General features: G+C 44.9%; 1 protein-coding gene across 8 annotated transcripts in view; it reads right to left on the reverse strand.

The window, feature by feature from the left end:
* The window catches only part of plxna4 (plexin A4), a 633,380-nt gene that overhangs the window by 189,482 nt on the left and 416,244 nt on the right, over nucleotides 1–27,654 (reverse strand). For all 8 annotated transcript variants that reach the window (XM_087999383.1, XM_043714038.2, XM_087999382.1 and 5 more), the window contains one exon: nucleotides 3,586–3,685. In XM_087999383.1, coding sequence (XP_087855509.1) covers nucleotides 3,586–3,685 — 100 coding nt within the window. The remainder of the gene's footprint in view (nucleotides 1–3,585; nucleotides 3,686–27,654) is intronic.

Genomic DNA, 27,654 nt, shown 5'->3' on the forward strand with positions numbered 1-27,654 from the left:
AAGCTAGTGGTTAGGATCTGGAAGGCACTGCCTGAGAATTTGGAGGCAGATTCAAGTGTGGACTTCAAAAGGATATGGATATCTACCACAATAGAAAACATTCCATTATGATTCCTTCTGTCCAATTAAGGTGGACAAATCCCCAGGACTGGATGGGATCTATCCCAGGTTGCTGAGGGAGGCAAGAGAGGAAATAGTTGGGGCCCTGACAGATATCTTTGTGGCATCCTTAAACACAGGTGAAGTTCCGGAGAATTGGAGAGTTGCTCATGTTGTCCCCCTGTTCAAGAAGGGTGGTAGGGATATTCCAGGTAACTACAGACCAGTGAGCCTGACATCATGGGAAAGTTGCTGGAGAAGGGATTGAGGGATAAAATCTATTTATATTTAGAAAAGAATGGGCTTATCAGTGATAGGCAACAGGACTTTGTGCGGGGGAGATTGTGCCTTATCAACTTAATAGGGTTCTTTGAGGAAGTGACCAGGTTGATAGATGAAGGAAGGGCTGTAGATGTCATATACATGGACTTTAGTAAGGCGTTTGATAAGGTTCCCCATGGTAAACTCATGGAGAAAGTGAAGTGACATGGTGTGCAGGGTGTTCTAGCTAGGTGGATAAGGAACTGGTTGAGCAACAGGAAACAGAGAGTAGTAGTTGAAGGGGGTTTCTCGAAATGGAGAAAGGTGACCAGTGGTGTTCCACAGGGGTCAGTATTGGGGCCTCTGTTGTTTGTGATATACATAAATGATCTGGAAGAGGGCAGTGATGGTCTGATCAGTAAGTTTGCTGATGACATGAAGATTGGTGGAGTAGCAGAAAGCATAGGGAACTGTCAAAGAATACAAGAGAATATAGATAGACTGGAGAGTTGGGTAGAGAAATGGCAGATGGAGTTCAAACTGGGTAAATGTGAGGTGATGCACTTTGGAAGATCTAATTCTAGAGCAAACTATACTGCAAACAGAAGAGCCTTGGGTGTACCCTGAAGGTGGTTGCACAGGTGAATAGAGTCAAGAAGGCATATAGTATGCTTGCCTTCATCGTACAGGGTATTGAGTATAAGAGCTGGCAGGTCATATTAAAATTGTACAAGACATTGGTTCGGCCGCATTTAGAATACTGTGCACAGTTCTGGTCACCACATTACCAAAAGGATGTGGACACGCTTTGGAAAGGGTGCAGAGAAGGTTTATGAGGATGTTGCCTGGAAGGTGCTAGCTATGAAGAGAGGTTGAGTAGGTTAGGATTGTTTTCATTAGAAAAAAGGAGATTGAGGGGGGCACCTGATTGAGGTCTACAAATTTAAGAAGGATATAGACAGGGTGGATAGAGAGAAACTTTTTTTCCAGGGTGAGGGATTCAATAACGAGAGGTCACGCGTTCAAGGTGAGAGGTAAAAGGTTTAAGGGGAATACACGCGGAAAATGCTTTACACAGAGGGTGCTAAGTGCCTGGAACGCATTGCCAGCAGAGGTAGTAGAGGCAGGCATGGTAGATTCATTTAAGGTGCTTCTGGACAGTTGTATGAGTAGGTGGGGAGCTGAGGGATACAGATCCTTAGGAATTGGGCGAGAGGTTTAGACAGTGGATTTGGATCGGCACAGGCTTGGAGGGCCGAAGGGCCTGTTCCTGGGCTGTAAGTTTTCTTTGTTCTTTATTCGTAGGGCCACGGGGAAAGGGCAGAAAATTGGGACTAGGTGAGTTGTAAAAATGCGCATTATGGCTCAAATGGTCTCCTGTGTTATTACTATTCCATAGTCAGTAGACTTCAATGACGGACATCAACAGTTAAACTGTTGAACAACACAGTTAAATAACCTCATATTCTTCCTGATGTGTGGTGCCCAGAAGTAGATTCCAGCTGAGGCCAAGCCAGTGTTTTATAAAGATCCACCATATCTTGCTTTATGCAATTTGTCTATTTATAAAACCCCGGGAACTCCCATAGGGAATGCCTGCAGCGGGATGGGAGGGAGGAAGCTGAAGGAATCAGTAGAGTTTCAGACTCTGCCTGTTTTAATAAGTTGACATCAGTAATTACAGTCTATTTATTTAATCTTTTATTCAACGCTTTATAGACCGACTCAATCATTAAAAACTGCTGCAGTGCAGGCACAGCAATAAACAATTAATCATTTTCAGCAATATTCTTTTTAATGATCAACTGCTATGAGAAAATGAAATTAATTTCCTGGCAATAAATATTTTATTAAAATATTTTCTATTATTTTTCTTTCAAGACTGATTTATTTGATTAAAAAAGAGAAAAACAAAGTCAAATTCAAGAGTTGATGTTCTGCTGCTGAATCAATCTCCAAACTATATAAAGAAGGATAGCCTTTACCGGTCTCAATTATAGTCCCCCAGTAACAATTGGATTTCCTTCAGGAGAGTAAATATCTCAAAATATCTGCTAACAATTAAGCTTTTACTCAAAGTTTGTGGGAAGATTTGTAGCTCGGGTGCTCGTTGTTGTGGTTCTGTTCGCTGAGCTGGGAATTTGTGTTGCAGGCGTTTCATCCCCTGTCTAGGTGACATCCTCAGTGCTTGGGAGCCTCCTGTGAAGCGCTTCTGTGATCTTTCCTCCGGCATTTATAGTGGTCTCAATCTGCCACTTCCGGTTGTCAGTTCCAGCTGTCCACTGCAGTGGCCGATATATTGGGTCCAGGTCGATGTGCTTATTGATTGAATCTGTGGATGAGTGCTCAATAAGCACATCGACCTGGACCCAATATATCGGCCACTGCAGTGGACAGCTGGAACTGACAACCGGAAGCGGCAGAGTCAAACCACTACAAATGCCGGAGGAAACCTCACAGAAGCGCTTCACAGGAGGCTCCCAAGCACTGAGGATGTCACCTAGACAGGGGACGAAACGTCTGCAACACAAGTTCCCAGCTCGGTGAACAGAACCACAACAAGCTTATACTCAATTGAACCTAAGAGTGTAGCTCTACCAAGTTTAGTGAGTTTGCTTTCCCCATCTTTGCACTCTTCTCTTGGAAATAGTGTAAAGGAAAGAGAGAAAAATTGGGCAGCACAGTGGACATTGTGGCTCAGTGGTTAGCATTGCTGCCCCACAGTGCCAGGGACCCAGGTTCCATTTGCACTTGGGCAACTATATGCATGGAGTTTGCACATTCTCCCTGCATCTGCATGGGGTTTCCTCCGGGTGCTCCGGTTTCCTCCCACAGTCCAAAGACGTGCAGGTTAAGTGGATTGGCTGTGGGAAATGCAGACTGACAGGGATAGGGTAGGATGGGGTGGGTCTGTGTGGGATGCTTTTCGGAGGCTTGGTGTGGATCCGAAGGGCCGAATGACCTGTTGATTTGACTTGGTAGGAATTCTATGATTCGCACCTAATTCAGTATGAACTCTCCTACTGTGGCGAGAACAATCCTTAAATTCCTTTGAAAAAAAGAGGCTGAGGAGATATAATTCCAAGATTTTTTTTGTCTACATTTCATCAGTCCGAGTGAACCAAGATGAAACATGACCCTAAGCATGGGGCTCCAATGACCCACTGCAACAATGCACTGCTGCTGACGGAGCAGCAACTAGAAACAAGATCTGGGCAAACTTACGAATGGTGGACACTGCAGTTGTAGAAGACAAAGCTGGTGCTGGCAAAGGTCATGCCTGTCTCCTTGGACTTCAAGTGAAGCTTCACCACTTGATGGTCTCCTATCAGAAAGGAAAGACAATTCTTAGTAAGTCAGACAGTCAGCAAAGGCAGCTCCATAACCCTTCATAACCTGTTGCTCATCATTAGCCAAAGCCTTCACCGTTTTGAACCACATAAGGCACAGATGAGACATTGCTAAGGGAATGAAATTCCTCCCTTACAGAAAGGCAGGAGAATGCCTCATTTTCTCCTCAACTTCCAACCCTTCAACATAATCACATTCTCAATAACTAAGCAATTCAAAGGACAGCTTTAAAACAGGTTTCTTAATAGATCTCACACACACACAGACACACACAGACACACACACGCTAATAACAATGACAACTTGCATTTTTATAAAGCTAAAAATCACACAACATCAAGTTATAGTCCAACAAGTTTATTTGGAAGCACTAGCTTTCAGAGCACTGCTCCTTCATCAGGTGATTGTTCTGATGAACCACCTGAAGGAGCAGCGCTCCGAAAGCTAGTGCTTCCAATTAAACCTGTTGGACTATAACCTGGTGTGTGTTTTTAACTTTGTACACCCCCCGTCCAACATTGGCATCTTCAAATCATGCATTTTTATAGCATCTTTGAGGTCTCAAAATCATTTCACAGAGTTCTTAGCAAGCAAAATGTTCGACCAAAGAGGAAAGCTTTAAGGATGCCTTAACAAAGGAGCTTGAGCTGAAGAGACAGAGGGACTTAGAAAGAGAATTCCGAGCTTGTGGCCACAGCAGTTGATAGCATGGCCACCAACGATGAATCGATGGAATCAGCGATGCTCAAAAGGTCAGGTTTGGAGGGATACAGATGTCTTAGACAACCAAGATATAAAGCTGGAGGGGGTTACACTGATAGACAAGTGGTGAGCCTACAGAAGGTTTTGATACTTGTGCTAATCTGCCAGGAAATTCATTACCAAACTCACAGGAGACCGGTTTTAATTTTGACGTCTGTTTCAGGATTTCCTGTGGGATTTGGGATTAACTTCCATGCCTGGCAGAACAGCCCTGTTGATGCTAATGTGCTGCCATGCTAAGGACTGGCGGGAGTCAATTCCAAACTGCATGGTACAATGGCCACCACCACCCAACGACCAGAGCGGGTACCAGGAAGCCATGCACTAGGCAGTTTCTGCACGATGCAGAGGACAGCAGCAGCACCATGGCTGGAGTCCAGGAAAAACAGGTTGCTCTTAGCCCCTGGGATGATACAATGACTGGGATAATGTTGGGGACTCGGCAATTGGGTTTCATCCCACTCATCAAGAACAGACTGCTGCTTCTCGGAATGCAGCCACAGCTCTCCAGCTCTCAGACTGCCTCATTTATCAAACTGTCAGCTGGGGGCAATTACTGAAGGATTGCCAATTTTGGGCTGCCAAATGTTATCCTAGAGCTTCCAGTTATTTATTTCCGTTCCTCTTGTCTCACTTTAACTAAACCAGCGAGCACGCCCCCAACCCTCCCCTCCTTCCCCACCCCCCCCCAACCTTTCTTTCACTTAAGGAGAAACACCTGAACATTAATTCTAAAAGCAAGCCACCATTTTAGTTCCCTCCTATGGGAACTGCCGAATTTGCATTTGGTTTTTTGAGCCTTTTATATCTTAGCTTTAAAACCCTTTTCCATCCTCCTAATCCACAATGATGAAAACATACCAGGTTTTACACAGTCCTTCCTGCCCTGACTATGAGGAGGAGAGGACATCAAGGTTGAATGCGAAGGTGAATGGAGCAGGAGAGGAAAACAGTTCAATGTTCACTCAATAGTTCCTACTTCAGGAAACCACTAATAGAGTCAAAGAGATGTACACCACAGAAATAGACCCTTCGGTCCAACTCGTCCAGATATCGTAACCTAATCTTGATCCATTTGCCAGCACTTAGTCCATATCCCTCTAAACCCTTCCTATTCAGATACCCATCCGGATGCCTTTTAAATGCTGTAATTGTACCAGCCTCCATCACTTCCCCTGGCAGCTCGTTCCATACTCGGACCACTCTCTGCACAAAAAAGTTGCCCCTTAGGTCGGATTTTCTTTTATTCATTCACGGGATGAGGGCGTCACTGGCCAGAGCAGTATTTATTGTCCATCTTTATTGTCAACCACATTGCTGTGGGTCTGCAATCACATGTGGGCTAGACCAGGTAAGGATGGCAATTTCCTAACCTAAAGGACATTCGTGAACCAGAGGGATTTTCCTAACAATCAGCAGTGGAATCATAGAATACCTACAGTGCAGAAAGAGGCCATTTGGCCCATTGAGTCTGCACTGAAGAATATCCCACCCACTTCCAGCCCCCTACCATCTCCCCAAAACCTCAAATTTAATCATGTCTAATTCACCTAACCCTCACTCTGTAAGGCAATTGAGCATGGCCAGTCCACCGACACATAGAGTCATAGAGATGTACAGCATGGAAAACAGACTCTTCGGTCAAACCCATCCATGCTGACCAGATATCCCAACCCAATCTAGCCCCATCTGCCAGCACCTGGCCCATATCCCTCCAAACCCTTCCTATTCATATATCCATCCAAATGCCTCTTAAATGTTGCAATTGTACCATCCTCCACCACAACTTCTGGCAGCTCATTCCATAACCATACCACCCTCTGTGTGAAAAAGTTGGCCCTTAGGTCTCTTTTATATCTTTCACCTCTCACCCTAAACCTATGCCCTCTAGTTTTGGTCTCCCGACCCCAGGGAAAAGACTTTGCCTATTTACCTTATCCATGCCCCTCATAATTTTGTAAACATCTATAAGGTCACCCCTCAGCCCCCGACACTCCAGGGAAAACAGCACCAGCCTGTTCAGCCTCTCCCTATAGCTCAAATCCTCAAACACTGGCAACTTCCTTGTAAATTTTTTCTGAACCCTTTCAAGTTTCACAACACCTTTCCGATAGGAAGGAGACCAGAATTGCATGCAATATTCCAACAGTGGCCTAACCAATGTCCTGTACAGCCGCAACATGACCTCCCAACTCCTGTACTCAATATCCTGACCAATAAAGGAAAGCATATCAAACGCCTTCTTCACTATACTATCTACCTGCGACTCCACTTTCAAGGAGCTATGAACCTGCACTCCAAGGTCTCTTTGTTCAGCAACACTCCCTTTAGACTATGGGATGAAACCAGAACATCCAGAGGAAACCCACGCAGACATGAAGAGAACATGTAAACTCCATACAGACAGTTGCCCGAGGCTGGAAGCGAACCTGGGTCACTGACGCTGTGAGGCAGCAGTGCTAACCACTGAGCCACCGTACCGCCCCCATAGTCTGGCAATGCTTTCAGGGTCTCTCTTCCAAACATTTCTTGATCTCATATTGAATCATTAGTACTGGCAGGATTCAAATTCAGATTCACAGAATATTACCTGGATCTCTGGATTAAAATCCAGCAATAGCGCCACTTGGCCATCACCTCCCACAGATCACTCAAAGCCAGCTCTGACTGGCAGGCGTCTGACACCAGATTCCCAAAGTAACTGCTCCACTCAGATCTGAGTCATGGCAGGAGACTCCTGGGAGGGCAGGAGGAATGTATCAGTGATGTCCTCAAAGTATCCCCAAATAGGTCAGACATTCCCCAAAGACTCCTGGGATATCCTGGCTCGTGAGCTGCCAAAATTGAGAGGGCTCATTTAGGTAGGACCCAGAGACTGCTGGGAATGCGCAGACAAGATGTCGAGAGGTCAGAGGGAGCACACAGACCTCCAAGCATCCCATCGAACCCCACCCCCACCCCTCCGCCACCGAGCCTTCAGACAACACCGGCTCTACATGTGGCAGGGTCCATAGGTCTGAAAATGTGTTGCTGGAAAAGCGCAGCAGGTCAGGCAGCATCCAGGGAACAGGAGAATCGACATTTCGGGCATAAGCCCTTCTTCAGGAATTATGCCCGAAACGTCGATTCTCCTGTTCCCTGGATGCTGCCTGACCTGCTGCGCTTTTCCAGCAACACATTTTCAGCTCTGATCTCCAGCATCTGCAGACCTTACTTTCTCCTCAGGGTCCATAGGTCACTCGCCGGAGTTATCATCCATCTCACAGCACATCAATTCAGAGTGTAAGCAAGTCATCCTCAATATTGAGGGTCTGTCTAAGAAAGGAGAGTTTGTTTACACACCTGAGGAATGGTCACATAGGTGGGGCACAGAGGGAGCCTGGCTCACATGGAGCAGTGTCCCAGAACAAAGCAGAGTGGCCGTAGGAGAGAAAGCAAATGCAAGATAGCAGGATATATATTTCACAAACTTATGGTGCTATTTATTGCTCTGTTAAATTGCTTTGATTTATTTACACTTGTGCCACCTTTTAAGGTGATAAACTGTCACAAAATCTGAAGTGGAACCACAAAAGCAGGTATTGAGTCGAGTCTCAAAGGTTTAATCAAACAGGGAAGCTTCAAAGAGTTTCTTCGGAAGGAGAACGAAATGAAAAGACAGTGACATATAAGAAGTGAATTCCCGAGCTTAAAGCCAAAAAGCTGAAAACATGGTCATCAATGAAACAGGGTTAAAAAAAAGATTTCCTTTAAATTAACTGATTTTCAGTCAAAAGTGTGCAACAGTTAGAAACATAAGAAAAATGAATTAAGCTCATCGATGTTGTTAAATTTTATAAACAACTCCATATTTTGACTGTGGCACCACCCCACAGTTTGAGGGCATTTTCTGGTCAGCATTTTATTGTAAACCATTCCCAGGATGAGAGAGTCACTGCTGAGAGAGTCACTGCTGAGCCAGCATTTATTGCCCAGAGGGCAGGTTAAGAGTCAACCACATTGCTGTGAGTCTGGAATCACATGTAGGCCAGGCCAGGTAGGGATGGCAGTTTCCTTCCCTAAAGGAAGTTAGTGAACCAGATGGGCTTTTCCAACAATGAATTATTTAGTTATCATGAGATCTTTAATTCCAGATGTTATAAAACTTGAATTCAAATTCAACCATCTGCCATGGCAGAATTTGAACTCAGGCCCCCAGAACATTACTAGAGGGCTGGATTAGTGATCTAGCAACAATACCACTATTACCACTAGGTCATTGCCTGCCTTTGTGTAATGGCTGTCACACATCACTGACACCAGAAACTAGCTGGAACTCCATTTCCTGGCTATGTCCTTCCACACACAACAGCAGCCTGGATGAACAATCTAACAACTACTAACTACTGCAACCCACAGTCACTCTGCTGTTCACCGTGTCTTGAGTAGTAGCCTCTCGTGCAATGCTCCTTAGGAATGATGCTTTTTGTACTTCATTGGAAGAATGTTAGCTAAAAGGAGGAACTTTGATTTTCCCTCACAACAAACTTAATGATCATGATTGTAATGCCAGAAAGGATGGTGGAAGAGGTTTCAATAGCAGTTTTCAAAAGAGAATTACATAAATGTTTGAAATGAGAAATAAGTTAATTAGAAAATGCTTTCAAAGAGCTGGCACAGGCATAAATGGGCAGAATGATCTCCTGTACGCTGTCAATTTACAATTCCATATCATGAGTTCCCTGGCTAACATCAAGGAGGAAATTCCATGGATTTGTCCCCCTGGTACAAAGGCTTCAGTTTCTCTGCTGCAATATTTGCTAAAGTGTCCTTACCTTATTCGACAAACCATTGCTTTTTATACAAATGGCATTGAGAAAATTCCACAAGAAGGTGCTCTCATGTAGAATGCTCTCACGATTCACAGTCTAGGTTCGCATTAAAGGAATGGCTGCCTGAGGTAGGGCTAATGAGTGCTAGAGGGTATTTGCAGAGTCTGAAGTCACACCCATTCACCTTCAGTGTGTTGCTGGAAAAACACAGCAGGTCAGGCAGCATCCGAGCAGCAGGAGAATCGACGTTTCAGGCATAAGCCCTTCATCCAAAATGTCGACTCTCCTGCTCCTCGGATGTTGCCTGACCTGCTGTGCTTTTCCAGCACCACACTCTCGACTCTGATCTCCAGCATCTGCAGTTCTCACTTTCTTCCCAGTCATCTTCAGGAGGGGTAGAGAAAATAAAAACCACAGAGGATGTGGAGAATCAGGATTATTGGAGATGGGGAATATATTGGGGTGAGCCAGTGGAAGAGTGTCAGAGATGGAGCAGAAAATGCTTGGGTGGAGAAAATATTAGGAGGAAAAACAATTAGCTGGCACATTATCACACATGCAAAGATACAAGGAAGGCCTGTTTGAGGTAAAGTAGATTGGTAGTGGCTTGTGAAGATATGGAGAGAGGTGGCCAGCAAAGCTGTATTGGGAGTGGGACTTGAAGAACACATTTTGTGACAACTGACAACTGTGGAAGTCCAGACTTAGTAGAGAGGACTGTTTGCTGAAGACTGAACATGGTTCTCGAGCTAGGTTTGAACAAAGCCGTATGAAGGATTCAGTCAGGTCAGAGAGTTACTGCTTGACTTCGCGAACTGGACACTATCTAAATCGGCTCTGTATCAGTTTTCATTGAACTGAAGTTTCAGTTGTAAGGTTTGGAATTATTGAAGGTAAACCAGTGTGTGATTCCAACTGTATGTCAGGGAAGGAGTTTCCAATCATAACATCGACACTGTGGCTTTGCTGAGGTACCTCCCAGTCAAACCACCATCTACTCAACCATGACAACCCGTTACCTGTATCACAGCAGTGACAGCAGCACAGTACCTCAATTTGATGCAAAGTGCTTTGGGATGTCCCAAGGTTGTAAATGATGTGATCCAAATGTAAGCCTTTCTTTCTTTACCAGATTTTATAATTGAGAGCCAACTGACTAAAAGGCATTACAAAAGAAACGATTCAACTGGTAATGGGAAAGCGATTGTCAGTAATTATCCAGCAATCTGAAAGTCAGTTTTGGATGTCTCTCTCCAGCATCCCCCCACCTAATTTTAAAAGGACAGCCAGTCAGCCAGCCCAGAGCTAATACAATAGCTAATGATCGTTACTACACCTTAGCAGCTGATCTAAGTGTCTTTGCAAAAGACTGTGATTGACAGGCCCATTAACATGACACTTAATATTAAAGTGATGAAAACCCCTAAGTGCACTTAGCTGTAAAGGACATGACAATTACTCTTATTTTATCACATATTTGATTCCAGATTATTAACTCAGGATTAAGCTATTTTTCTCCCCCATCCCTCCCCCACACTATTTGTTCATTATTTAATGTGTCTCATATAAAACATTCTTCACCACAGTTTGAAGAGTCTAGTTGATGGGTCTTGACAATTAAACAGCTTCTTGTGATTGAACTGAGTCGAGAAACACCGGGACAGGAGGGGGATGAGAAACAGCCACCAAGATTTCATCTGTGGCAGAGCGTGTGACCCCATCATGGACACCACACCCCCAGAACATACTCAGTATAAATATCTTGAACTGTTACAAAGCAGAGCTCCACAATATTCATCGGAATTGAGATGTGCACTAGCCATACTGCGTACCATAGGCATCAATGTCCCCTTTCAATCCCAGCATTGAAGAAACCAAGGCATATTAGAAACAGAACAGCTCTTCAGTAATGTGATCAGTCAGCAGTCACACTTCCTCTGATTTCTGATGAAGGGCTTATGCCTGAAACGTCGATTCTCCTGCTCCTCGGATGCTGCCTGACCTGCTGTGCTTTTCGAGCACCACACTCTCAACTCTGATCTCCAGCATCTGCAGTCCTCGCTTTCTCCACACTTCCTCTGCTAGTCTGTGGGTGTGCTTGCAACTATTCTTCACCCTTACTGTGCAACTGCAATTAGGATAAGCCTAGCAGGTAATACTGCTAGTATTCCAGGGAGCGATTTTCAGGTTCAGCCTGTTTCACCTCGATGACCCCCTAAACCATCATGTTCATTTCTGCCTTCTCAACCCTGTTTCCACACTGTAATCTAATCTAATCTAATCTAATCTAATCTAATCTAAACCCCATCAGGTTTGTACCTCCTCATGTTCCCACCCAACTCATTTATTTAACTCTTTATCTCCCCACTTTACATGCTAAGCCATGGGGGGTACATTTGGGCACATCAAGATAGAGCTAGTGCTGACCCGTGGCTGCTATTGTGCAAGAGTTTGGGTTGGACATAGCATCTGTGTCCAGCGCAGATTCAAGGAGGCGGCAGTGGAGGTGAGTTTGAGCTCAGTACGAGGCCCAGTGGCATCAGCAGTGGCTGCATTGGCAATGTGGGCCCAAAGCAGACTCATGACAATGGCAGAGTTGAGTTTGGGCTGATGTGGTATCGGCGGTATCTGCATTGGCGAGGTCCAGCGAGGACCCATAGTGGCAAAGGCAAAGATGAAGGCATGATGGTGCCATCCCAGCAGTAGCAGCACAGTGAAGTTGATTAGGCAGCAGGCCCATGGCCCTGGGCAGAGCACTTAACAAGGATGACTATAAAGTTGGACACTTCATTTATTTCTCCGTTTTTTCTGCCTTTATATTCAATGTTTGGTTTATTTCTCTGTGTTGCAAAATGGTGCCGGAGAGTGGCCACACTATACAACACTTTTCGCTGTATTTTGTGACAATACATAAATCAAATCAAAAAATTAATTTTGCTTCTACTCATACATTAACAAAATATCTAATGGAAAAATGTTACTTGATGTTTCAACCTTCGCCTCTTTCCATTGTCTATGACCAGTTCAATTGCAGTTGTTCCACTGTAATTGTCAATTACAGACTTGTTGTTGAAGTCCATTCCAACCCTGATACAAAGCAAGCATATGATCTTCCATATTGCCTCCAACCACCTCCCTCTCCCCATCCCCAACCCAGTGCCCTAACTGTGTATGCCACAATTCCTTGGATCCACTATCAGTTGCAAACTTTTGAGCCCGCTATTGCCTCATGCTCCTTTCCACCTTAAGAAACATTCTAGAAACCCATCTTTGCAACCAAATGTTTAATTATCTCTCCAACACCACCTCATGGCTGCGGGTTCAGTTCTTTCCCTTTCCTTTCTGTGAAGCATCATGGAATACTGCTCATATCAAAACCCTCATTTAAAGTGTTTCTTCATAGAAAGTATGCTGTTGTCAGTTCATATCTCTAGAACCTCTTCAGTATTGGATTTTCTTTTAAAGCTAATATCCAAGAGTTTGGGTTCCAGGCAGACTGGTCAAAAAGGAAAGGTCTGGAATGTTCTTCAGGTTTGGTCTATTTTATAACTGTTGATTACATATTAAGTTTAAACACAACAGCACAGCTATGATCTTACAGTTATATTATTAAAAGTCTCTTCCATAAAATACACCAACTAATGCAAATCAGTCTACTCCACATGCGTCTCTGCACACTGGGGTCTCTAGTGGTGCAGTGATAACATCCCTACCTCAAGTCCCACCCGTTTCACAGCTGTGCAATAACATCTCTGAACAGGCATGATGTGGAGGAGCTGGTATTGGAATGGGGTGGACAAAGTTAAAATGCACACAGCACCAGGTTATAGTCCAACCATTTATTTGGAAGCACTAGCTTTCGTAGCGCTGCTCCTTCATCAGGTGGTTGTGGAGTATAAGATCATAAAACACAGAATTTATAACAAAGGATTAGTGTCATACAGTGATATATTAAACAAACTTGGATTGTTAAGTGTTTCATCTTTTGGAATGCAGGTTTTGGTTCATTAATATGTAAATCCCAGAACTTCTGGGATTTACATATTAATGAACCAAAACATGCATTCTAAAAGTTGAAAGACTTAACAGTCAGGTTTGTTCAATATATCAATGTATGACACTAATCCTTTGCTATAAATTCTGTGTCTTATGATCTTATACTTCACAACCACCTGATGAAGGAGCAGCGCTCCGAAAGCTAGTGCTTCCAATTAAACCTGTGTTGTGTGATTTTTGTGTGATTTCCAAGTAAACCTGGTGTTGTGTGATTTTTATCTCTGAACAGGTTAGTTGGAAAATATCAGCTTCTCTGCACATGGCTAGCTTCTGTCTAGCTCTCCATTTACTTTTCTTGACTCTGTCCACTCTGGAAATGTCAAATAGTAAGGGGAATAGGTTGAAAGTGAGAGGCAGAGATAGACAAGGTACATATTTTTTCGCAGCGGGTGGTAGGTGACTGGAACACACTGCCGGGGAGGTACTGGAAGCAGATAGGATAACAATGTTTGGGAGCCAAGCAAGGAATGGGGAGGTATGGACCATGTGCAGGCAGATGGGATTAGTTTAGAATAGCATCATGGTTGGCACTACATGATGGACTGAAGAGCCTGTTCCTGTCCTGTTCTACGTTCTATATTCTCTGTATTATGCATGCCCCACTGGACACCAGCTTAATTACATCATCACAAGTTGGCTCCAGCGTCCAAGAGCCCTTAACAACAAAACTCAAACCAATGCTTGTATTGTCCAATCCATTGTGACCCAGATACTTATGAAAATTCTCAATGTGTAAGTTCATTAGTAGAATATAAATGGCAAGGGGAACTGTGGTGGTCCAATAGCATCTGATTAAGTAAGTAAAATGGTATAATCGCTCTCCTTACATCTATCAGCCAAGGGTTAGTCGGTAACTCTGTGTCAGAATGGTCCCAATTCAAGTCCCACTCTGCTGCATGATTGATCCCAACCAGACTGAGGGAGTGCTGCACTGCCGATGGTACAACTCCCTCTTTTGGAGGAGACCACATTTGCCTTTTCGAATAGCTGCAAAAATTGCCAAACAAGTATCTTTAAGAAAAGCAGATAGATTAGCCACAGCATCTGCGCCAATTTTGATCCCTCAATCAGCATCACAACAGTATTTGATTGCCACTTCCTGCATAGCTAGCTCCCACAAACAGTAAAATAACTGCTGTGTTTTCTAAATTACATCAATGGAATGTCTAAACATACTTCATTGCTAGTAAGGAATGTTATATGATGGAGATGAAAAGTGCTATATAAATGCAATGTTTTTTTCTGTATTTATGATGGATTATGGACAATTCCAGGTGGAAGAAAATTTGGTCCATACACTATTCATTTTTGTCATACCAAAATTCTTCAAAAGCATAAGGTATTTCTTCGGTCAAGCAAGTTCTTTACTCAGTTTAATGATGTTGCACACAACATATGAAGCCTAATTGCTAGCTCACACTGCAGTGATTACAGCACAACACGTTAAAAAAAAAACCCATGGGCTATTTTATTTACCAAGTGCACAATGCACCAAGCAGCAAGCTGTTCACACTTCTGAAGAAGCTAAATCAATTGGGCAGGTTTTCAGTAAAATTGAAAATGACCTCTTGTTCTGAAAGCTGCAATGGTACTTGAGTAATCAAGCAGAAAACGAACCCCCTTTTTAAAGAAAAATGAAGAATTTATCAATATACAAAACAAATTGCTTCACTGGCAGGTTAATTTCACTCATGGGAGATATCTCGGAATCATAATAATTTGTAAGTGATTGATTGTAAATAAATATATTTATAATTATCCAATTCAGCGAGATTAGATTTCAGAAGTGCAGGTGGATTGTTCAGAGAGGCAGAGTTGGAATTAAAACCTTGCTTGTGATTATTGGGGTGAATAATGTATTACCAGAGACTCCTATATCAATTGGATTTAGAGGCTCCAAGTTTGCCTTGTTTCAGAGATCTTCACTCAACTCACAATTTCATGCTCAATGAGGATAAATTCCACACACGCAGCATCTGAGATGGATTTCCTCGGCTACAGTGTGACAGCAGCTGGAATTTCTTCACTGTCTCTTGTCAAGCTCCTAGAACTCCCTCCTTAGCAGCACCTCAGGGTATCCCCATACCTGAAGGAATTGGAGCCATTGAAAAAAGTGACTCACCATCACCTGCTACAGGGTAACTAAAGCTGGGTAGTAAATGCCAGTCTAGCCAGTGATGCCCACATTTATGAATGAATTTTTAAATCGCTTACAAGGAGAGGTTGGATCGAAGGGTCTGTTTCCATGCTGTAGGTCTCTAGGACTCTATGACTCTACACTTTACAATATCAAAGCCATTCAGGGACTTCTTACCCTATCTACAGTGAAAGATTTTATATGGCTTTCATTTCCACCATTTATGGGGCGGCACAGTGGCTCAGTGGTTAGCACAGCTGCCTCACAGTGTCAGAGACTCAGGTTCGATTCCTGCCTCGGACAACCGTCTATTTGGAGTTTGCACATTCTCCCCATGTCTGCATGGGTTTCCTTTGGGTGCTCCGGTTTCCTCCCACAGTCCAAAGCTGTGTAGGTTAGGTGGATTGGCCATGCTAAATTGCCCACAGTGTTAGGTGTAGGGAAATGGGTCTGGGTGGGTTGCTCTTCGGAGGGTCAGTGTGGACTTGTTGGGCCAACGGGCCTGTTTCCACACTGTAGGGAATCTAATCTAATCTAAACTGGGCATAGAGCCCAGGGATGTGCAGGTTAAGTGGATTAACAATGGGAATTGGAGGGGATGGGCGGGTGGAATGCTCTGCAGAAGGTCGGACTGCATGTGCTGAATGGCCTGCTCCCACACTGTAGGGATTCCATGATTTATGGAGATTGGAGAATATCAACAGATTGGAAAGAGTGTTGACATGCTTTACAGGGATGGTTCCAGGGATGAAGAATTTCAATGATCAGGGTAGATTGAAGAAGCTGAGGCTATTCCCCTTGGAGGGAAGGATGCAAAGAGATCTAATAGAAGTTTTCAAACTCATGAGTGAGCCAGATGGATAGGGAGAAACTGTTCCTGTTCAGATGCATTCAATTCTGGTCTCCCTGTTATAGGAAGGATGTTGTGAAACTTGAAAGGGTTCAGAAAAGATTTACAAGGACGTTGGCAGAGTTGGAGGGTTTGAGTTATTGGAGCTGTTTTCTCTGGAGCTTTGGAGGCTGAGGGGTGACCATATAGAGATTTATAAAATCAAAAGGGGCATGGATAGGGTGAATAGACAAAGTCTTTTCTCCAGGGTAGGGGAGCCCAAAACTAGTGGACATAGGCTTAAGGTGAGAGGGGAAACATCTAAAAGGACGTAAGGGACAACTTTCTCGCACAGAGGGTGGTGCATGTATGGAAGAAGCTGCCAGAGAAAGTGATGGTGGCTGGCATCATTTAAAAGGCATCTGAATGAGTATACAAATAGGAAGGGTTTAGAGGGATATGGGCCAAGTGCTGGTAAACAGGACCAGATTAATTTAGGATATTTGTTCGGGATGGATGAGTTGGACCGAAGATCTGTTTCTGTACTGTACATCTTTATGACTCTATAAAAGGACAAGAAGGACATAAATTTAAAATGATATGGAAACAAAAAAGCAAGAGCAAAGTGAAGAAGAACATTTTCACTTACCAAGTAGTCAGAGTGTGGAATGCACGGCCTGGAAATATGGTGAAGGCAGGTTCAATTGAGCATTTCAAGAGGGCATTGGATGATTATAAAAATGTTGCCAGGGGTAGGCCAAACAAGGGGTCATGACCTTAAAACTGGAATGAGAAGGATCTTGTGGCATAGTGGTAGTGTTCCTACCTCTGAGCCAGGAGACCTGGGTTCAAGTACCATCGGCTTCAGAGATGTGTCACATTTATCTTAATTAGAAATATCTAAAATTGGAACTGGGCCTTGGAAACAATTGCCCACACAAAGAGAAGATCTGGGACTCTCCCTTGGAGAGAGCTGCTGGATTAGTGATTAATTGAAAATCTCAAAGCTGAGACTGAACAATTTTATTATTCAGCGAATGTACGGCAGATAGGGAGCAAAGGCAGCTAAACCGAGCTGAAATCCAGATCAGTCACAATTTAGTGGAATGGCCTTGAATGGCCTCCTCCTGACTATATGCTTGGTGGGTCTATTTTCTACCTGGGCATCCATTCAATCAGAAATGAAATGAATTCTGTCCTTGAGATGCATGTAGCTTTAACCATGACAACTGAAATACACATCATCAGTCAATTTTCATCAAGTGCAGACTGGGTTTTGGACGATTGGACAAGCACACATGGGCCACATTGATGTGTGAAAGGAATTAAATCAAGATACCCAACGTGATTGATTGGCATTTACTGGTCAACATTTCACTTGCATTGCAGTGTCTGGATCTGCAGATAATTTGCTTCCTTTTCAATGTGCATTCAGGAATAAGGCAAAGTGAAGTGCAAAGTGAAAAAACAATCTTGATAAAACAGCACTGTCTATATTAAGGAGGGTACCAGAGCGGCCTCTATAACCTAGCTCAGGGAGATCATTGCTAATTGATGTCACGTACAAATTATTCACAAAGTGACTGCTGCCAGCATAACTCAAAGTGCTGAAAGTAAAAAGCAAGCTCTTTGAGTTTGACTTTGTTTGATTTCGGCTGTGATTCCTGAACTGGAGTGCACACTTTGAGATTTAACAAGACTCTAGAGAGGACAGAAATTGAACAAAACCTGTTTCTATGCAGAAAGGAATGGGGAAAAGCAGGACACAACATCAATTGAGTTAATCTCTTCAAAGAGGAATTAGGTAAATCTCATAACCATTACAGCAGAAAGGAGGCCATTTGGTCCATTGTGTCTGCACCGGCTCCCAGACTCAACGTTTCAGTCAATGCTTTCTCCCCTCTACCCTACACATTGTAATAACAAATTAGTTCTGTTCTGAAAGCCATGACTGAACCCACCTCTCGCACAACCTCAGGCAGCACCTGTAAAGCATGTATCTTTTTATTTTTCCATATTTTTTGCTGGTACACTGATATTGGAAAATAGCTGTTTTAAGATCAAGAATTGATCCTTCTTCTTTAAGAAACAGTTACCTGACACTCACTGGAGGTATTGTTTACACAGCTGTTCACTCAAGCAGCAGAGGAAGCCTCAATAATGATAAGCCAGAGTTGTGGGTGAATACAAATGAAACTTCAAATGCAAACAAATAGCTGATTCGTCAATAGGCTCGCCATCATTTATTAATACATCGGCCTTCTGTCTGCCCATAACTATGTGATTGGCTCCCACATAGCTGATCAGCTTTGAGGTGTGAAACAAACACAGAGCATGTTGGAGAAACTCAGCAGGTCTGGCAGCATCCACGGAGAGAGAAACAGACAAAGTTTTTGAGTTTGATATGACTTCTTCAGAAGAGATATACTGGACTTGAAATGTCAATTCTGTTCCTCTTTCCACAGATGCTGTCAGAGCTGCCGAGTTTCTCCACCCTTATATTTATTTGTTTCAGATTTCCAGCATCCAAAATATTACACGGTTATGTTAGCTTCATGGCATAAATGTTTGACAGAGACTATCAGACCTCTGGAGGAGATGGAGCTATTCCAACTTTATAGTAGAAAGCATCTCAAGCTGAAAGAGTGCGAGTTTATATCCCCTTTTCAGTTGCTGTAAGATGTGACATTTACTTGATAAATCAAAGCTTTGTAAGTGTAAACCAGCCATCTTATACCTTTTGTGAAAGCAAGTGAAAGTATCTGTCTTTTCCTCCATCTGTAATACCCACTTTGTGTGTATTTGTGTGTGTGTGTTTCAAAGGAGGTTGACTTTTAACTAGTACAGTTATATGTTGGCCGTTTATAATCGCCTATCTGTTGTTAGAACCTGTTTATTTGCAATGAATAGTCATCCTTGCTAAGTAAAGAAATCTGGCCAATGTTTTGTGTCAACCTGGGTCTAAAAGGCAAGTACATTGAGGAATTCTGTGTAATTTTCAAAATCCAACTTTTGTAACAACTCCAGGAATTCTGGGTTCAATTTCCAGCGTGCTGACCCAATAAGGTTGCATGAAAACATTTTTTTCCCCGTCAGATTGCTTTTGTTTCTCCAATCCCACTGCCATCTACTCAACAAGAATAAGTGGCATACTGAATTCTCCACAGGAAGGTATGACTGCAGTAGAGCTGGGGAAGGGATTACAGGTGATTGAGCTCCGATAAAACTCCAAAGTCTTCTCAATGGCAATGGGTGATCAGGATGTAGTGGAGGTGGTGGTATAGCTGTAATTTCACTGGATAAGAATCCAAGATCCTGGGCCAATGTTCTGAGCATGATGTTAGAGAGTAGCATTTGGAATCAATTTTTAAAAACTGAATCAAGAACTTAGCTTAATAATGACCACGTAACTACTGTTTGCCTCCCTAATGTCCTTTAGGGAAGGAAATCTTCCATCCACATCTGGTCTGGCCTACATGTTAACTTCAGAAGCACAGTGATGTGCCTTTGGACAATAAGGGGTGGAAAATAAATGTTGGTCTAGACAATGCCTACATCCTAGAAACATTTTTTTAAAAAAGCACCATTATTCAGGACATCAAATCCACTGGAGTCAAATCTATGTTAGGGTAAGGTTCAAGGAAGGACAGATTGGTTGCAGTCTGCTGAATCACAAGCACGATGGAGATAAACTCACAGGAACGTCAGGGATTCTGAGCTTACTGGTCAAATTGGAGGGCAATACCAAACTAGGAGGCTGGCTGCTCATGTGGAGGAAGCCTGAGAAGACATAACACAAGAACTGGTGACATAAAAGGGATGTGAGCAGCTAAGCAGAGATCTAGCTGATGTTCTGTAGACTGGCAGTTTCACGTTGCCAATAACTAGGGAGCAAACTAATAAATAGGACATTGAGTCATGGAGATGTATAGCACAGAAACAGACCCTTCAGTCCAATTTGTCTATGCTTACCAGATATCCCAACCCAATCTAGTCCCAGCACCCAGTCCAAACCCTCCAAACCCTTCCTATTCATATACCCATCCAGATGCCTCTTAAATGTTGCAATCGCATGAGCCTCCGCCACTTCCTCTGGCAGCTCATTCCATACACGTACCACCCTGTGCATGAAAAAGTTGCCCCTTAGGTCTCTTTCATTTCTTTCCCCTCACACCTTAAACCTATGCCCTCTAGTTCTGGACTCCCCCACCCCAGGTAAAAGACTTTGTCTATTTATTCTATCCATGCACCTCATGATTTTATAAACCTCTATAAGGTCACCCCTCAGCCTCCGACACTCCAGGAAAAACAGCCCCAGCCTGTTCAGCCTCTCCCTGTAGCTCATATCCTCCAACCCTGGCAACATCCTTGTAAATCTTTTCTGAACCCTTTCAGGTTTCACAACATCCTTCCTATCGGAAGGAGACCAGATTTGTACTCAATATTCCAAAAGTGGCCTAATCAATGTCTTGTACAGCTGCAACATGACCTGCTGAACAAAATGAACTGAACACAGGAAGCCAGGTTAAAAGCTGCATCTGCTCTGACTCCCATTCTCCTCTGCCGCATGGTAGCTCAGTGGTTTGCACTGCTGCCTCACATTGCCAGGGATCTGGGTTCAATTCCCACCTCGGGCGACTCTCTGTGTGCAGTTTGCACATTCTCCCTGTGTCTGCGTGGGTTTCCTCCAGGTGCTCTGGTTTCCTCCCACAATCCAAAGATGTGCAGGTCACGTGAATTGGCCTTGCCAAATTGCCCATAGTGTTAGGTGCATTGGTAAAGGGTATATATAGGGTAGGGGAATGGGTGGGTTGCTCTTCAGAGGGTCAGTGTCGACTTGTTGGGCCGAAGAGCCTGTTTCCATACTGTAGGGAATCTAAACCTCTCCTACCCTAGAGCCTGGGCACTGCACAACACATGGGGGAGCTGAATTCTTTCTATCTTGAAAGAAGAAGACTTCCCAAAGAGTTATACTACAAAGGTGAAGAATAAAACATAACACTAAACAAAACTGTTGATTGGCAAAGGACAATAAATGGCAGTGTTAAAAGCAATGAAAAGCAAGTTTCAGATGGCATGCGGGATTTCTTGGAAAAACCCTGGAATCGCTTAAGGACCGATTACACGTTGGGATGGGAAGACTACGGGTGATTTCAGCACAAGTGAGCCAAGAAAATCTCAATGATCATTCTCTCAGCCGCCCACTTTGCAAACAAATCCTTCCTATTTTGTTCCTTCCTTGTGGAGCAGAAACATAGGCAGACATCCATTTTACTATAAGGAAGATAGAGAGCATTTGGGAGTCTTCCATGAAGGATCCCCCCCTGAAATGTTTTATTCTAAAACCCCATGACTGTGCCACGTTCTGTTAGAATAATGAAAGGAATTACACTTAGTAAATATTCAGCAACTGAAATTTTGTAATCAGCTTTTCATTACATGCTGCATTTATTCCCTGTTTCAAATGATGCTTGTAAGAAGTGTTTAAATAATGTAATGTTTGCAAAGGAAAATGCAAAGCTGGCCATTCTTTCGGTAGGAAGCATGAATAATTAATTGCACAGTACTCAGCTGAAATTTCTGTAATCAAACTGTTGTTTGGAACAATCAAAATTTGGTAATGAATATTAATTAATGAAACAATCTGCAAATATTGCAAATGTAATTGCCAATTGACTAATCATTAATCGTTGCCTCCTTTGTGACGTCACACATATAGCGAAATTTGTGACTACACACAAGATCCGTTTGAAATCCAAGCAATTTAAACCAGACTGAGAAACAAAATAGCTGTCTTACTGAGGAAGTTATTATTTCTGTATATTTGAACTGAAAGCCTTCAAAGTTAAGCAATTGGTTGAACAGGACAGAATGGATAACGAGCTATTCAGGGACAGCTGCCTGAAGGAGCTGGGGGTCGTGTAGTGCAGTGGTAGTGTCCCTACCTCTGGGCCAGAGGGCTGGGCTCAAGTTCCTCCTGCTTTAGAGCTGTGTAATAACATGTTGGTTAGACTTGTCTATAATGGGCCTCATCCATGTTGGTCTGAAAGTGCCTGATCTCATCTGATCCTGGAAGCTTTGCAGACTGAAGGGACAGGATTTGAGTCAGGATCAAATGGGGATCACGATTCCCCACTAAGTTAGAAATACTCACCCAGCAGTGATCTTTCAAATTGGCTAAATGGTGGCTTTCCAGCCGATGAGGACATAGTGGATTGATTCTCAAAACTGTGGGCCCGCATGATGCCCACCATCTAGCTGAGAAGGAACACCTTATTTCCTTGTGAGAGTGACACCCACTCCTCTTAGCAGCTTTTCAAATATTTAAAATGTTTCTCTTTCAGCTTTCAGGCCACTTTGGTGGAGAGAAGGCCCATGTGACCATAGCTGTGTCCAGGAAGATTTGGTATGAGTCTCTCAGTGGGAACACTGCCTCCCTGCTGCCCTTCTCCAAACTATCAGGAGCCCAAGAGTTGACTGGAAGATTCTGCTACCATAACAAAAAAAACACTTATCTGGTGATTGTCATGTTGTTTGTGGGAGCGTTCTGTGCAACTTGGCTGGCACATTCCCCAGGTTACAATTGCATAGGTTGTAAAGTGCTTTTACAGATGTACTCAGGTTGTGAAAGGTGCTACGCAAATGCAAGTCCTTTTTTTTGTCTTTTCTCTCTGTACCCCTCTGTTAACTCTAGTTCACCCAGAGGTCTATGGCCTGCTTCCTGACTCACACTGAGACCATGATTCTCCAATTTGGAATCTAAATGTGGGAGCGAATGTATTCACTGGCTCACCACTGAGAAAGTGCGCCAGATTGACTCCTTTTAAAGAGCTTCTGGATTAGTGGTGCTGGAAGAGCACAGCAGTTCAGGCAGCATCCGAGGAGCAGTAAAATCGACGTTTCGGGCAAAAACCCTTCATCAGGAATAAAGGCAGACAGCCTGAAGGGTGGAAAGATAAGCTAGAGGAGGGTGGGGCTGGGGAGAAAGTAGCATAGACTACAATAGGTGAGTGGGGGAGAGGATGAAGGTGATTGGTCGGGGGCGGGGGGAGGGTGGATTGGATAGGTGGAAAAAAAGATAGGCAGGTAGGACAAGTCATGGGGACAGTGTTGAGCTGGAAGTTTGGAACTAGGGTGAGGTGGAGGAAGGGGAAATGAGGAAACTGTTGAAGTCCACATTGATACCCTGGGGTTGAAGTGTTCCGAGGCGGAAGATGAAGCGCTCTTCCTCCAGGCATCTGGTGGTGAGGGAGCGGCGGTGAAGGAGGCCCAGGACCTCCATGTCCTCGGCAGAGTGGGAGGGGGAGTTGAAATGTTGGGCCATAGGGCGGTGTGGTTGATTGGTGCGGGTGTCCCAGAGATGTTCCCTAAAGCGCTGTGCTAGGAGGCATCCAGTCTCCCCAATGTAGAGGAGACCACATCGGGAGCAACGGATACAATAAATGATATTGGTGGATGTGCAGGTAAATCTTTGATGGATGTGGAAGGCTCCTTTAGGGCCTTGGATGGAGGTGAGGGAGGAGGTGTGGGCGCAGGTTTTGCAGTTCCTGTGGTGGCAGGGGTGAGTGCCAGGATGGAAGGGTGGGTTGTAGGGGGCCATGGACCTGACCAGGTAGTCACGGAGGGAACGGTCTTTGTGGAAGGCGGAAAGGGGTGGGGAGGGAAATATATCCCTGGTGGTGGGGTCTTTTTGGAGGTGGCGGAAATGTCGGCGGATGATTTGGTTTACGCGGAGGTTGGTAGGGTGGAAGGTGAGCACAAGGGCGTTCTGTCCTTGATACGGTTGGAGGGGTGGGGTCTGAGGGCGGAGGTGTGGAATGTGGACGAGGTGCGTTGGAGGGCATCTTTAACCACGTGGGAAGGGAAATTGCGGTCTCTAAAGAAGGAGGCCATCTGGTGTGTTCTGTGGTGGAACAGGTCCTCCTGGGAGCAGATATGACGGAGGCGGAGGAATTGGGAATACGGGATGGCATTTTTGCGAGAGGTAGGGTGGGAAGAGGTGTAATCCAGGTAGCTGTGGGAGTCGGTGGGTTTGTAAAAAATGTCAGTGTCAAGTCGGTCATCACTAATGGAGATGGAGAGGTCCAGGAAGGGGAGGGAGGTGTCAGAGATGGTCCAGGTAAATTTAAGGTCAGGGTGGAATGTGTTGGTGAAGTTGATGAATTGCTCAACCTCCTCGCGGGAGCACGAGGAGGCGCCAATGCAGTCATCAATGTAACGGAGGAAGAGGTGGGGAGTGGTCCCGGTGTAATTACGGAGGATTGACTGTTCTACGTAGCCAACAAAGAGACAGGCATAGCTGGGGCCCATATGTGTGCCCATGGCTACCCCTTTGGTCTGGAGGAAGTGGGAGGATTCGAAGGAGAAATTGTTAAGGGTGAGGACCAGTTCGGCCAAACGAATGAGAGTGTCAATGGAAGGGTACTGTTGGGGACATTGGGAGAGGAAAAAATGGAGGGCTTGGAGGCCCTGGTTAGGGCGGATGGAGGTGTAGAGGGATTGGATATCCATGGTGAAGATGAGGCGTTGGGGGCCGGGGAAACAGAAGTCTTGGAGGAGGTGGAGGTGGAGGGTGTGGGTGGTGTCTCGAATGTATGTGGGGAGTTCCTGGACTAGGGGGGATAGGACAGTGTCGAGGTAGGTGGAGATGAGTTCAGTGGGGCAGGAGTATGCTGAGACAATGGGTCGGCCAGGGTGGTCAGGCTTGTGGATCTTGGGAAGGAGGTAGAACCGGGCAGTGCGGGGTTCCCGGACTATGAGGTTGGAAGCTGTGGGTGGGAGATCTCCTGAGGTGATGAGGTTCTGTATGCTCTGGGAGATGATGGTTTGGTGATGGGGAGTGGGGTCATGGTCGAGGGGGCGGTAGGAAGAGGTGTCCTCGAGTTGGCATTTGGCTTCAGCGATGTAGAGGTCAGTGCGCCAGACTACCACTGCGCCCCCTTTATCCGCTGGCTTGATGGTGAGGTTGGGATTGGAGCAGAGGGATTGGAGGGCTGCGTGTTGTGAGGGTGAGAGGTTGGAGTGGGGGAGGGGAGTAGACAGGTTGAGGCAGTTAATGTCCCGGCGGCAGTTGGAAATGAAGAGGTCGAGGGCAGGTAATAGGCCAGCGCGGGGTGTCCAGGTGGATGCAGTGTGTTGGAGGTGGGCGAAAGGGTCCTCAGAAGGTGGGCGGGAGTCCTGATTGTTAAAGTAAGCTCGGAGGCGGAGGCAGCGGAAGAAGTGTTCAACATCACGGCATGTATTAAATTCATTGATGCGTGGACGGAGGGGGACGAAGGTGAGTCCTTTGCTGAGGACTGATCGTTCATCCTCAGTGAGGGGAAGGTCTGGAGGGATGGTGAAAACTCGGCTGGGCTGGGAGCTGGGATCTGATGTGGGTGTGGAGCTGGGAGTGGGGGTGGAGCCAGTAACCGGAGTGGGTGCGATGGTGGGGGGAATGGGGGTGGAGTCATGAGCAGGGGTGGTGATCCCCTCAGGGTTCTAGGGGCCGGGAATGGTGACAGTGGGATATGTGGAGGGAGTGTCAGCAGAATGCAGGTGAATGGCGTTGGTGGGGGCGGAAGTGGTGGCAGACACAGCAATGGGGTGACGGAAGTCTCTGAGCATGTGACATCAGCGATGATGTGAGGGGCGGAAGTGATGTCACGTGTGATGCATGAGGAATTGTGAGGAGTGGAAGTGGTTGTGGAAGTGGCCATGATGGGGGTGGAAGTGACATCATCGATCAGTGTGGGGGTGGCAGCTGCACCAACCACATGGCTAATGGCGTCCAAGCAGTTCCAGAGGCCATGGGAATCTTCTGGAATGTTTGAGGAGCGCTGGTTATGGAGGTGGGTAGATAAAAGTTTGTTGTACTTACACTTTTTGATGTTTGAGATGGAATTGAAATACTGTTTGTTGAGAGTATGAATTCTCCTGAGGATGTAGTACAGAGTGGGTCCTTTGCAATTCTGAAAGAGTGTGGCCCTCACCTGAGGCAGGGCTGATTGTAGAGAGGTTAGGTGCCGACGCATTGCTGCAAGCGTGGAGCAGAGGATCTTGAAGAAGAACTGTTGCTGGTGTTTTTGAATCTGTAGGCTGTACTGTTTGTCCTGTTCGGGTCCAAACTCTGCTGGTTTAAAAGTGGTCCGGAGTCCATGTGGGATGAGTTGGTTACGGAGGCAGGCACTGAGGAAGCAAATGTGGCTGTGGTAGCGAGTTTGTTTCAGGACATGGTTGAAGAGCTTCAGGGCAGAGGAAATGACCTGGGAGTTGCAGCGGGAGAGGGACTCCCTGAAATTCTTGTAGAGAGAAGAGGAAAACTTTTTCAAGGCAGGCATCCTTGCAAGAGGATTCGCAGTAGGGTTAAAACCAACGAGGTAAAAACAATGACTGCAGATGCTGGAAACCAGATTCTGGATTAGTGGTGCTGGAAGAGCACAGCAATTCAGGCAGCATCCGAAGAGCAGTAAAATCGACGTTTCGGGCAAAAGCCCTTCATCAGGAATAAAGGCAGTGAGCCTGAAGCGTGGAGAGATAAGCTCGAGGAGGGTGGAGGTGGGGATGGGCTTGAAAACGGAGTCCCACCTCATCAAAAATATCCTGGGTCCAAAACACCATTGATCGAGTCTGATCCAACAGCAATAAGGCAGTCTTTATCTTTTAGATTCTCACAGAGTTGGAAGAAATGGTAACAGCCCCGACTCTGATAGGCCCGAGTTTGGTTCAAATAGAAGTCTCAGCCAAGACAAACCCAGTGGTTAGCTTGCCCTAGGTTCCCAGTTCTCTCAACTGCTGGGAAACCAGAGAATCGGGTCAATGGGAAGTTGAGGCCTTAAAGTGGAGATGTTTGAACCATAAACGCCCTCATTGTTGACAAATCCAGAAAGTTCTCAATGGACATTCTCATACAAAACGTGGTGAGGAGGCCGGTGCTTATCCAGAGCTAACTTGCCCATTGTCCCTTCTTGCATTGGAGTTGAGAGGAATAAGAGGTGATCTTATTACTCCATACAAGATTCACAGGGGACTTAACAGGATAGGTGTGAGGAGGACCATTTCCATTGTGGGAAGTCTATATCTGGAGGATATAATCTTATAAAAAGGGGTCGCAGTTTTAATACTGATATGTGGAGGAATTTCATCTCTTAGAGGGTAGTGAATCAGTGGAATTCTTTACCACAGGTGGCTGTTGAGGCTGGGTCATTAAGCATGTTTCAGGTTGAGATAGACAGATCTTTAATCAGTAAAGAGGATCAAGGTTTATGGGGAAATGGCAGGAAAATGGAGTTGAGGATTATCAGATCAGCCATGATCTCATTGAATGGTGGAGCAGTCTCACTGGGCCAAATGGCCTACTCCTTGGTCCT

This window comes from Chiloscyllium plagiosum, unplaced genomic scaffold (genome assembly GCF_037043375.1).
Source record: "Chiloscyllium plagiosum isolate Xiang-an unplaced genomic scaffold, Cpla_swu_hap1 HiC_scaffold_23, whole genome shotgun sequence".
Classification (NCBI taxonomy): Eukaryota; Metazoa; Chordata; class Chondrichthyes; order Orectolobiformes; family Hemiscylliidae; genus Chiloscyllium; species Chiloscyllium plagiosum.